The sequence below is a fragment of the Lepidochelys kempii genome, chromosome 5, assembly GCF_965140285.1.
Source record: "Lepidochelys kempii isolate rLepKem1 chromosome 5, rLepKem1.hap1, whole genome shotgun sequence".
NCBI classification, from domain to species: domain Eukaryota; kingdom Metazoa; phylum Chordata; order Testudines; family Cheloniidae; genus Lepidochelys; species Lepidochelys kempii.
In genome coordinates, this window is record NC_136384.1 from 135,149,772 (window position 1) to 135,163,154 (window position 13,383).

A 13,383-nucleotide genomic window follows, 5' to 3' on the forward strand; every position below is an offset into this window, starting at 1 on the left:
CCGAGAAGACAATGGTCATCTGAGGAGACTGGTCCAGGCTTAAGAGAAGCCTGTGCATTAAGAACTGTAACATCCAGTGGGGTGAGAAAATTGCTGATCTAAATACTACTTAATGTAATAAGGTTTAAGATTTAGATTGTGTGTTTATCTTTTATTTTCTTCAGGAACTTTCTCTGATCTTTTATGCCTGCCACCTGTAATCAGTTCAAATGTATATGTCTGTAGTTAATAAATCTGTTTTATACTTTACCTAAGACAGTGTATTTTGTGTGAAGTGCTTGGGAAACCCCAGCTCAGTTTACAAAGCCTGGTGCATGTCCTCTCCACACTGAGGGACCAGCCGACTGCACAATGCTGCCATAAGCTTATGAACTGGGCTGGCTGGGTAATACGCACATATGCCCCTCCTTCGCCTTGCACCCCGGAGCTGTACCTCTTGCCCTGCCTGGTTAGAGCCTGGCCAGTTTATAAACGGGGCTGCAGCTTCCACTGTCAGACTCAGTAGCTCACGGAGCCAGGACATGAGCTGATCAGGGAGCACGTGACAGGAGCTCCTGATTCCAGCCTCACCTGCACTGTCATCGCACCAGGGCTGAGGCTGGACGTATTTATCAGCTTCTTCTACACCGGAGCTCACGCAGTGTAGACAGCCTGGTACCGGTGGTACCCGTGCTCGATCAGGTCATGCCGCCCTTCTTATAAATGGCTCTCCTTGGGGAGGCTGTGTTTGAGAACGTTCACAGCTAGGCAGTTCTCAAGCCATTCACACTCATTTCAGTGACTCCATCCCCACACAAGGTGACACAGGGGGCCACCAGGCAGGAGAAGAACAGTGCCTGCATTCTGAAGCACAGGCCCATGAGGATGTGTCAGGAGGGAACAACCTGTGCCAAACCCCGGGCTGGTGAGAATCAGCTCAGGGCTGTTACTTCAATGCAGATTCCCCCTTTACCTCAGCCGAGCACCTGGCTCCAAGGCAGTCTCAGAAAGGAGCAACCCTTCTGCCAGTGGCCTTGGCAGCAATCAAGGGCTGGGGATGCACTTTTAAAGGCTTTTTTTCTAAAACTTAAATTACTCCACTTGGAGCCCCAAACCAGTAACCTGGGAGCCTATAGGTAGATCTATAGCACTCCGGTGCCTTTGATAGGCAATTTATTCCCCATTTCCAGAGGGTTTTCAACAGGAAAACTTTATGGAAGAAAGGGAAGAGAAATGACAGGGTGAACTTGTATAAACCTTATCACGTACCGATTTCTATCACCACTACCCTAACGTGCAGGAGTCACAGTCCCAAACTAAACCCACCCGCAGAATGAGCCATCCCCTCTGACCAGCTGCTCTCCATCAGCTAGTCAAACTGCTGCACTGCTCCAGCCTCTGGGTGTGATCGGGAGCTCGCAGCATGCTGGGACAGCTACTCCACTCCGCCCGTAAACACCAGCTCTCCGCTGAGGACCAGATCCCCACAGCTGCTCCGCTCCCTCCGCAGGGTACAGCTGCTTCTTTCAGCTCAGCTCTTTTAGAAACGAATGACCCTCCACAGACGCCCTACCCCCCAGAGAAGTACAGCAGCCCAGAAGCATGCACTCTCTTTCCCCACTCCTGGTTTTCTCCAGGTCCTCTTACCCAACCATCACTCTCCATCAGGGTGACCCCGAGCCCAGTCATTGTCCAGGTTTTGCCCAGGGGGTCCCCAACGGGCTGATCTCCAAAACAGCAGCCCTGGGTACAAAACGTACCCCAGTTATACCTCAATGTCCCCAAATGATGCACAGTTCCTATATAAACAAGGTGCTGCCTTGCCCTGTCAGCTCCCTGCTCTGGTCGGTTCTAGGCCACAGAGCTTACAAAGGAAACCCGCTCAGCCCGCGCCTCCCCCTCCCGGCTCAGTAGTGCACTATCAGGCACAGTGGCTGTGAGTGAGAGGGCTGCTGATGCACACCTACCCGGCGAGGCACAATCATAGAGATGGGCTCAATCAGGCTTTTGCCTGGGATCAGTTTGTAGAACCGGAAGATCTCGCAGGCCGACACGTCAAGGCCCCTCTTTGGCATGATTCCTGAGGAGAGAGCAGAAGAAATGGCAGGTGGGGTTTGTAACAGCGCCCTTCCACCAGCAAACATCCCATGCGGGCGTATTGACCCTCCCGCCGGACACATGCCTCAGAGGGCAGGTACAGCCCCTTCTCTTTTCAAGTGACATTACAAAGAGCCAGCTGGCTTGTACTGGACAAATGGCTGTGGGACCCTGGGGGGAATTCCCATCTCCCTAAGTGAGACAGTATGTTTGGTTGAGAGCTGGATTCCTTCTGAAGCAGACAGGCTTCAAGCACCTGATGATGGGCTACCTTGGCTGCACAGACATGGAGAGGGGTAGGGGGGTCTGCACCCCCGACTGCCAGTGATCCCACTTCAGGGACCAATCTTATTGATCGTTTTCATTAATGACTTTGGCACATAAAGTGGAAGTGTGATAATAAAAATTGTAATGGTCTCCACTCAGAGTCTGGTTGGGAAGCATGGCATAGTGGTCACAGCCACAACCCTGGACTGCCAAGGGGGTTGTGGGGAAGGGAGCCTGGGCCCTTCCACTCCATCAGGCTCCGACCCAGGGCCCCTTGGGCTACCAGTAACCTGGCAACCAAGACTACTTAAGGCTGTTCTCCCTCGGCCTCTTCCTCTCGTCTCCTCCCCTGGATTCACCTCAGTCCAAGGCCTTCGCCTGGTGGGAAAATCAAATCAAAAGGAAGCAGGAGGTAGTCGCCACTGTCCAGGGCCACACGATACTTCCCTCTCTGCTTGTCTCTAAAGAGGGTCCTCCCTTTCTTCACGGAGGGCCCCTCTGGGCAGCTGCTTCAGAGCCTTTAGCTTTCGTTTTGCTCTGCTCTGCTGGAGCTATAGGCTGCAGGTCTGCTCACCTTCAGTGCTGCTCCCCAACTGAGCTAATTCGCTGCCTTTTAATTCTTCCAGCAGATGGAGCGTTTGCTGCAGGTGTGGCGGGGCGGGGCTGGCTGAGCCCAAAATGAGCCCGTATGCCCTTGTTGCTCAGTGTGGGGTTTGTACACCCCGTCACACACCCTCCCCCTCAAGATGGAGCCAGGGGAGTTGGGGCCATCCAATTGCTCCCCCCCTTCTCTAGAAAAGAAGTCAGCATTCTGGTGAGCTTTTCTATCTCGATGCTGAATTTGGAACACGTAGAGCTGGAGAGACAGGTACCAGCATATCAGGCCGGGGGTTTGTGTCCTTCATGGTGTTTAGCCATCTTAACAGGACATTGTCGGTGATGAGTTTGAATGGGTTTCCCAGGAGATAGTATCGGAGCGAGTCTATGGCCCATTTTCTATGACAGAGTAGGCTTGTTCTCGTGGGAACAGCTTGCAGCTCAAATAGAGCACTGGGTGTTCCTCCCTCTTTATTTCCAGCGCAGAGTCCCACATCGGAAGCATCTGTCGGCAAAATAAATTCTTTGGAGAAGTCTGGACTGAATAAGACTGGTTCTGTACAGAGGTGTTCTTTCAATTCTTGAAAAGCTTTGGACCAGTGTACTTTCTTGGAGCTGTCATTCATGATGAGATCAGTGAGAGGAGCACGATTTTCAAGAACCTCAATACAAACTGGCAGTAGTAGCCAGCAGTCCCGAAAACCTCCTGACCTGTTTCTTGTTGGTAGGTCATGAGGTGTCCTTGAGGGCTTGGAATTTATCTATAAGAGGCTGGATCTGGCCTTTCCCCAAAATGTATCCCAGGTAGATGGTTTTCTCTTCCCCGATTGTACATTTTCCAGGATTTGCTGTTAGTCCAGCCTGTGCAGGGAGCAGAACACAGCCGCCAGTTGGGCCAGATGTTCTTCCCAGGTTCGGCCTTAGATGACCACATCACCAAAATAGGCTGCAGAGTATGAGTTATGGGGCTGCAACACCTGGTCCATAAGGCGCTGGAATGTTGCAGATACCCCATGGAGTCCAAAGGGCATAGTTCGAAACTGGTAAAGACCGAAAGGAGTGGCAAAAGTGTTTTTTTCTTGCGATTCTGGTGTGAATGGGATTTGCCGATACCCCTTTGTTAACTCTAAGGTGGTGATGTACTGATCTTTGCCCAGCCGGTCTAGTAATCCATCTACATGGGGCATGGGGTAGGCATCGAATCTGGAGATCACATTAGCCTTTCTGAAATCAATGCAAACCCAGACGGTGCCATCCGGCTTTGGGACTAATATGACAGGGCTTCGCCACTCGCTGTGGGATTCCTCAATGACCCCAAGCTCCAACATAGTCTGGACTTCCTGTTTTACCGCCTCACGCACTTTCCGGGGAAGCAGCCAGGGGTTCTCCCGGACAATCTGTCCAGGTTCAGTTTGGATGTGATGGTGTGTGAGGTGGGAGGGAGGAAAACACCATTGGGAAGGCTTTCACTAGGCACTGCACCTGGGCTCCTTGTTCAGGGCAAAGTTGTTCCCCCTTCTGTATAGCCTCTGGGGACAGGGCGTAAGGTACTTGGGGCCCCAGTTCTGGTTCTGGGGGGTACAGGGTTGATGAATAGACTTTCTTGTTCTTTCCATGCCTTCAGCAGGTTGATGTGATAGACCTCGGTGGGTTTCCGTTTGTCAGGCTGTCTAACCTCATAATTGACTGGCCTGACTTGGTGCACAATTTCATAGGGCCTCTGCCACTTGGCCAATAGTTTAGACTCTATACTTGGGAGTAGAACGAGGACCTGATTGCCTGGCCTGAAAGTGCGTACCTGCGCTCCCTTGTTATAGGAGCCTTCCTGGGTTTGTTGGGCGGTGAGGAGGTTTTCTTTAACCACAGCTCCCACAGTCTCCAGTCTCCCCCTAAGTCTCAACACGTACTGTAGGACATTCTGGGCTCTCAGAGTTTGTCCTTCCCACATCTCCCGGACCAGGTCGAGGATTCCCCAGGGCCATCTCCCATACAAGAGCTCAAATGGGGAGAAGTCTGTAGAGGATTGCAGGACTTCCTGAATGGCAAACGGGGGAAGGGGGGGGAATCAGTTGATCCCAATGGCGGACGTCTTTTGCCATAAACCTTTTCAGCATCTGCTTCAGGGTTCGGTTGAAGCGTTCAACCAGGCTATCCGTTCACGGGTGATAAATGGAGGTCTGGAGGCTCTTTATTCTTAAAATCTCACTGACCTGTTTCATCAAGCGGGATGTGAAATTGGTACCTTGGTCAGTGAGAATCTCCTTGGGAACTCCTACTTGAGCAAAGACTTTCAAAAGTTCCATGGGAATAGTCTTTGCTTTGGTGTTACGTAGCTGGATTGCCTCCAGATAGCGAGTCGCAGAATCAGTTATCACCAATAGGTGTTTCGATCTGGCAGCACTTTTTTCCAAGGGGCCGACAAGATCTCTTCCAATTCATCTGAAGGGGACATCGATGACCGGAGGAGGGACAAGGGGGGGCTTTCATCCCCCCTTTTGGCCTGACTAGCTGGCATTCTGGGCAGGAGTTGCAGAAGTTTTTTACTTCTTGAGGTATGCCAGGTTAGAAGAAGCGGTCTAAGAGCCAGACCAGAGTTTTCTCCCGTCCAAGGTGGCCTGTGGAGGGGATGGCGTGGGCCAATCGCATGACTTCTCACCTATACGGCCGAGGGACAAGGAGTTGTGAATGGATTTCCCCCGTCCGATGGTCCTTTTCCAGCTGATATAAGCATTCCTCTTGGAGCTCAAAGTGTGGGTACTGCACAGCCCTGTAGGGATCTATGACCTCACTGTTAATCACTGGGAATTGTTCATATGCATGGTTCAAGGTCTTATCCTCCCTCTGGTCCTCCACAAAATCCATCTCTTGGGTCAGTAACTCCCTTCCAGGAGCAGGGTTTGTAACGTCTCCTGATTTGGTGGATCTTCTGGCAGCACTCTCTCGGTGGGAACCCCCCTCCCTGGGGTCCTGCTCCTCACCCAGTCCCACCAGGATCACAGGTAAGGGTTCCCTCCCTGCCTTGGTTCCCGCGGGCGCTTCCTCCGGGCTCCCAGGAACAGGTCTTCATCCCCTCAATAGGTCAGAAAAGTGCTCCCAATCCTGACCCAAGATAACAGGGTAGGCTTGGGTTGGGGCTTTCCCTACTACGAGGGGTCTCATGTTATCCCCTATGGTGACCTCTACCCAGGCACTGGGGTAGGATTTAATATCCCCATGAATGTACTACAGGAAGATGGTCTCTCCAAGGGCTTCAGGGTTGGGGACCAGGTCGTCCCGGACCAAGTGTTTGCTCACACCCCGAGTCTACTAGACCTATTACCTCAGTCCCATTTATTTGTACAGGAACTGTTAGTTTTGCTGGAGCGTGCTTCCGGGCACGGCTCCCTGCCGTCCATACTTGCCCACAGCTGTACTCCATATAGGGACATTCCTGATAATGACGGCCTGGACGCCCACAAGAGAAACAGGCCTACATGGTTAGCCTTGAGACTGCTGGTGGGGAGGGCCCTAGGTCAGAGCCCTCCCACTCCACTGGGCTCTGACCCAGGGCCCCTTGGGCTACCAGTAACCTGGCAACCAAGACTACTTAAGGCTGTTCTCCCTCAGCCTCTTCCTCTCATCTTCCCACCTGGGGTCACTTTAGTCCAAGGCCTTCGCCTGGTGGGAAAATCCAAATCACAAGGAAGCAGGAGGAAGTTGTCACTGTCCAGGGCCACACGATACTTCCCTCTCTGCTTGTCTCTAAAGAGGGTCCTCCCTTTCTTCATGGAGGACCCCTCTGGGCAGCCGCGTCAGAGCCTTTAGCTTTCGTTTTGCTCTGCTCTGCTGGACCTGTGGGCTGCAGGTCTGTTCACCTTCAGTGCTACTCCCCAACTGAGCTAATTTGCTGCCTTTTAATTCCTCCAGCAGATGGAGCATTTGCTGCAGATGTGGCAGGGCGGGGCTGGCTGAGCCCAAAATAAGCCCTTGTTGCTCAGTGTGGAATTTGTACACTCCATCATAATGACACAAAGTTGGGAGGTACTCCCAGTATGGAGGAGGATCAGAATATCATTAAAGAAGATCTGGAGGACCCTGAAAACTGGAGTAATAGAAAAAGGATGAAATTTAATAGTGCAAATTGCAAGGTCATGCACTTAGGGACTAACAACAAAAATTTTTGCTATAAGCTGGGGACGTATACATTGGAAGTGACAGAGGAGGAGGAAGACCTGCATGTATTGGTTGATCACAGAATGACTATGAGCTGCCAATATGATGTAGCTGTGAAAAAGGCCGATGCACTCCTAGGTTGCATCAGGCAAAGTATTTCCAGTAGAGATAGGAAAGTGTTAGCACCATTATACATTCCTGGGGGAATTCTGAGCTACTGCCCATGCAGCTTTTGCACAGAAATTAATGTTGTACATGCAGAATTTCCTTTTTCGCTCCATGGAAATGAGGGTGTATGATCAAGGGCCTGGAAACACTCCCCTATGAGGAGTGACTGAACAGACTGGGTTTGTTATTTTGGAGAGGAACATGACAGAAGTCTATAAAACAGTGACTGGCCCAGAGATGTGCGACGGGGAGGTCCTGTTTTCTCTGTCTCAGAATGCAAGGCCAAGGGGACATTCAATGGCATTGAAAAGTGGGAAATTCAAACCCGATAAAAAGGATACACTTCTTCCCACAACTTGTGATTAGCCCTGCGTTCACCCCACAACAGCCCTGAAAGGCTTACGGAAGCTGGAAAAGACCAGTTATGATGGACCCCGCATGCGGGGATTAGGCTGGAGAAGCAACCCCTGACTGCAGCATGAAGCTCAGCTGAGCAGGTATGTGCTGGGCTAGTATAAAGCCAGGAAGCGGCCAACAGAGATGGCTGCAGTGAGGAAGGCTACAGCCATCCTCTGTGCATGAGAGAGGGAAGGAGGGAATGCAGGTAGGACAGGGTGGACTAGGCCCAGAGGCCTCCTGTTGGAGGCCTGAGGGTCCTGCTACACCCAATCCCAGAGAGGAGCAGAAGAAAAATCCTCCAAGATTTTTGGAAGCAGTGGAAGCAGCCAATCAGAGGGGCAGCAGAGACAGGGTCAGTCAGTTGCTGTCTGGGCCTGGAAGAGAGAGTCCTGGGTTCCTGGCCTGGCTGGAAGAGCAGCAGGACCACAGACAGCTCAGTGCATGCAGGGACCAGGGGAGCTAAGAAGGAGCTCCTGGCTGGCTGCTGGGGGTACATCCCCATACCAGGGCCGGGAGAAGATAAAGACTGAGTCACTGAAGACCTGCCGAACAAACCATTGACTAAGGGGTGCAGGCGAGAGGTGGATGCCAACCCCATTACACCAGGGAAAGAGTAAGACCCCAAGAGCCTGACCCTGAGGGAAGGGCATTCCCAGAAGAGAGGCAGGTGGAGAAAAAAACCTGTGGGAGGCAAGTAGGAAGCAGCCCAGGGAGAGAGCATCAAGGTTGGGGACTGAGCAGGTCTTGGCTGAGTGCTGTAGGGTGCCTGGCTTGGAACCTGGATTTGTGGGTGGGCCCAGGTTTCCCTACTAGCCACTGACAGAGTGGGTGGGAAAAGCACACAGCAACCTGGCTGGAGTGGCAAGTCACTAAGAGGAAGCTGCAGCTCCTGGCGAGAGAGTGGGGCTGCAGAGTGAAGGAGGGGACAACAGGTCAAGGCATTGCACCTGGAAGAGAGCGAATCCCCAAAGCAGCCCCAAGGAGTGCGGGCCCCATGACAGGAACTCATTGCCACAGGAAGTCACTGAGACCCAGAATTTAGCAAGAGGGACTTGCCTTCTTTATGGCCAATAAGAAACTCCCAAGTTTTAATGGTAAAACACATTTTGGCAGGGCTCTTAAACCTCCTGCTTCAGGGCTGAAGCCAGTCTCTGAGTACTAGAGACCATGAGTACTAGAGACTATGTGTGGGCAAGCTCTCTCACATGGTACTGGGGAGCACTTCCATACATTCTGGAGGGTGGAGTCAAGGCTCTGACCACTTCCTGCCCCTCTCCATTCACTTGTTCCTGGGGGCAGAGCGGCTGCATGAAGTCTGCTTTGGTCAAGCAGGGGAGCTGTGTGTGTGAGTGGGGGAGGGTTATTATACCTCCCTACATGGGCACATTAGGGCTAGTCAAAATCGAGCTCTCAGTAAGAAGAGTTTAATCTCCCAGGCTTCGTGTGCTATTACTGAGCATAACATGGCAGCTGTGTGTTTCTGGGCATGGTCCTTGCCCCAGCTCTGCCTGACTTTGGAAGCTGCCTGAGCTACGCACTATATAAACCAGCATCCTTCTCCTGCTGCCACTCGATTCGACTAGACGCTGCAGAAAGCAGTGCTTGGGGAAGATGAATGTGTACTCCATGATGAGATGCTGGCTTCCTCAAGTGTTGATCCAGTGTAGCATGGAACGGGTGCCCTGGCCACAGCATCTAATGAGCAATTCAAAGTAGGTGGCAGGAGCAACAGCCAGAAACCTGTCTGTACAGACCTGTGGTATTATTTTGCCTGTGGAGATTATCTGCAGACAGCACAAACCCGGAGGTAGTTCTGTAATTTTACTAAGAATAATTGCCTTGAAATGTAACCACAGTGTGCTACAATTTTAAGCATTGCCCTTCTTGCATAAGGATCATTTTAAGAGCTAAGAGTCCAACAGGAGATAAGTATATTTTAATTGGAGTAACTGGGACTGGCCCAGCTTTCAGCCACTCCAGATTTTCACCAAGTGCCTCAATGCAAAACTCTCTCTAACTGCGGGGGTTGATTCTCCTCTCACTCTCGTCAGTTTTATACTGGTGTAACTGCACTCATCTTAATGGAGTTACACCCTGATTTGCACCCTGCATGTGAGAGCCCATCAGGCCAATGACCTTAACATCCATGCATAGCAGCCAGTGCCTGGCACTGCACATTCCTGCCCCGCAGGAGACTCATTCAGTCTGCATCAGAAAGATGAAGGACTGAGCTGCCTCTGCCAGAGATGTGGGGATTGCAGAGCTGAGGCTCAGACCACTACATCATCCTCTGCAGAAGATTTAAAGTCTCCAGCAGCAGATCCTGCACTGCACCTCAGGGGAGCAGAGAGGGTTGGGCAATGCAGCAGGTGATCAAAGGAAGCCATTGGAGCAGCCCTGTCAGTCTGCATCCTGCAACAAATGCACAGTCCTGACTACCCAGTCTGCAAGGTGGTGAACAGTGCAGTGCTCCCGCAGCCCAGTGCGCCCGCAGCCCCACTCACCTCCATGGCAGTGCAGAACAAACATTAGCCCACACAACAAGTCCCCACATTTGTTTCAGAGCACATCCAAGGGAGAGGTGGCTGGGGTGGCCAGATCCCTGTTCGCAGACTCCAGGGTGCAATAGCCATGCCAGCAATTAGCCAGTTGCAGTAGTAACTGGAAAAACACACCCAAGAAAACAGCAAGAAGCAGGGTGGGGCAGGCTGCAACCTGCTCGGCAGCATGGCTCTGCCTTTGTACAGGTGTTTGGCTGGGGCTGGATGTGGCCCTAAGTCCTCCACTGATGAGCCTTCTTTAGTCCTGAACTACTGCTGAGTGTTTAGAGCAGCTTCATTTACTTTTAAAGTTAATAAATCCTCCTGTCTAAGGTGCATTTGATCTGATTTAAAAGGTGGCTGCTCCTTGTCTTGACCCCAAAGTCAGCTCAGTGTATATTTCCCCCGCTACATTCAGTGGACTAGATTTTGGTAATACTGGAAAGGTCTTCTTGACAAATACATTTGACAGCATTTCTTGATGAGGTTACAAGTTAGGCTGATAAAGGTAATTGTGTTGATGTACTGAAAGTCGTGAGAGGTCTCTGACTTAGTACCATATGCTATTCCAATTAAAAGCTAGCACTATACAAAATCAATATGGCATATATTGAATAGATGAAAAACCGGCTAACTGATAGATCTCAAAAGCAATTGCAAATGGAAAATTGTCACCCAGTGGTGTGGGGCTCCACGGGGATGAGTTCTCAGCCCAATTCTATTCACTATTTTAAACAATGATCTGGAAGAAGTTATAAAATCCTTGCAGGTAAAATTTACAGATGACACAATTGGTGGAATGGTAAATAACGGTAAGGAGAGGGCAGTTCTACAAACCAACCTGGCTTGCAGTAAACTGTGTCTTAATATAACCAAAAGCCAGGTCTTACACCTAGGAACAAAGTCAGATGGACGGGGAAGCAGTGATGCTGAAAAGAACTTAGGGGTCATGCTGGAAACCAACTGAACACGTGCTCCAAGTGCCAGGATGTGGCCTAAAAAGCTAATGTAGTCCTGAGACATGATAACAGGGGAATATCATGTAGCAATAGGGCAGTGCTGTTACTTCTGTACACATCACTGGGGATACCATTGCCCCAGATTTAAAATTGAGGAAGATTTAGGGAAGAGCCATAGGAATAATCTGAGGACTGGGAACCAAGCTTTCCATTAGAGGCATCAGTTCAATCTAATTAGCCTATCGAAAAGATGGTTAAAAGACTATTTAAACACTGTCTGTAAGTCCCTGCTTGAGGAGAAGATGGCTGATACTGGAGAGCTCTTTAGTGTAGCAGGCAAAAGCACAAGGAGATCCCAGACTGGAAGCAAAGTCAGCAAAGTTCAAACTAGGAATAAGACGCACATTTTAACAGCAGGGGTAAATAGCCACTGAAGCAGATTCCCAAAGATATGGGGGATTTTCCATCATTTGCAGTCTTTATATCAAGACTGGATGACTTTCTAAAAGATCCGCTCTAGCTCAGCTGGGAGCTCTTGGGGGTGGAAGGGGAGGGACAGGGACGACTGCAGGGCTCACTGGGCAAGGTTTTCTGGCTGGGTTCTGGTGGGGATCAGATTAGATGATCATAACAATCCCTTTTGGTTTTAGGAGTCTATGGATCTGTGATTTACAACAGTGTAACACTGAGTGAGAGCAGAACTGGGCCCCCTGTCTTCTCACCAAAACCCATGGTATTTTGGGCCAGTCCTACACTCCCACTGGATTCCCTCAGGGTGTGGGATTGGGCCCCTAGTGAGATGACACCTATATGATAAAAACTCACCGATTCCTTTCTGTGGTAGATGGGAGCGGTATTCCATCAGGTAGTTCAGATGCGGCTTCTCAGAGCTTATCTCATAGTATCGTATGTTCCCCTCTCCCTAGAGATGACAAGAGAGAACACAAGGCATTGCTTAGCCCCTGCAGAAGAGGGGGAGCCCAAGGTGGTCACCTGGTTTACCTTCCCTAATGCCCATTGGTCTTTTAAAGCGCTATCATATTACCTTGTATTTGTTTCCTCTCTAAACTAAACCGTCCCAATCTTTCCAGTCTCCTTCCATATAAAAGTATTTTCCTGGCCTCTAACATTTTTCCTCCACTGGTCTCTGAACCCCTTTTATATCTATCTGTTATGTCCTTTTAGTCAGAGAGTGACCAAAATGGAAGCCAGTATTCCAGGTGAAGGTGTATCATTGATTTATAGTACTACACTTAGGAAGGGAAATCAAAAGCACAACTGCAAAATGGAGAATAACTGGCTAGATGGTGAACGATGGCTATTGCTGAAAAGGATCCGGGGGTTACAGTGGATCACAAATTGAATATGAGTCAACAATGTGATGCAGTTGTGAAAAAGGCTAATATTCCAGGGGGTATTAACAGGAGTGTCATAAGTAAGATACCAGGAGGTAACAGTCCACCTCTATGGGGCACTGGTGGGGCCTCAGCTGGAGTAAACTGTTAAACTCTGAGTTGCCAGAGTCCAGAGGAGAGAAACAAAAATGCTCAACTGTTTAGAAAACCTGACCTATAAGGAAAGGTTAAAGAAACTGGACATGATTAGTCTTGCAAAAGACTGAGGCAGGACCTGATCACAGCCTTCAAACATGTTAAAGGCGGTTATAAAGAAGACTGATTAATTGTTCTCCATGTCCACTGAAGGTAGGACAAGAAGTAACGGGCTTAATCTGCAGCAAGGGAGATTTTGGTTCGATATTAGGAAAAACTTGCTAACTCTAAGGATAGTTAAGCTCTGGAACAGGCTTCCAAGGGAGGTTGTGGAATCCCCCTCATTGGAGGTTTTTAAGAACACGTTGGACAAAACACCTGTCAGGGATGGCCTAGGTATATTTGGTCCTGCCTCAGCGTAGGGGCTGGACTTGATGACTTTGTGAGGTCCCTTCCAGCCCTACATGTCTATGATTCTGGATTTTAGGTGTTCAGCAGTGCCTCTGCCCTGGGCTGCCCACTACATGGGGGTGCAGCTCAGTTTGGGGTAGACGTATCTCTATTATTTGATTCTCAGGCCCTACAAAGAGAGGGGACAGAAGCTGACAGACCTTTGCTCACCTGGGCCCTGACATGGCAAGTACTCCTGAGCATGCTGGACTTCACTCCCACAAAGGCAGCTAGCTCATGTGCTTAGTGTTAGTGTTAGGCTTGTTTGCGCGTGGGGTAAGGATT

General features: G+C 50.2%; 1 protein-coding gene across 2 annotated transcripts in view; it reads right to left on the reverse strand.

The window, feature by feature from the left end:
• Positions 1–13,383, reverse strand: part of CORO2A (coronin 2A) — an 85,119-nt gene that overhangs the window by 4,257 nt on the left and 67,479 nt on the right. For both annotated transcript variants that reach the window (XM_073346008.1, XM_073346007.1), the window contains exons 8-9: positions 11,984–12,080; positions 1,947–2,059 (exon numbers count right to left, since the gene is read on the reverse strand). In XM_073346008.1, coding sequence (XP_073202109.1) covers positions 1,947–2,059; positions 11,984–12,080 — 210 coding nt within the window. The remainder of the gene's footprint in view (positions 1–1,946; positions 2,060–11,983; positions 12,081–13,383) is intronic.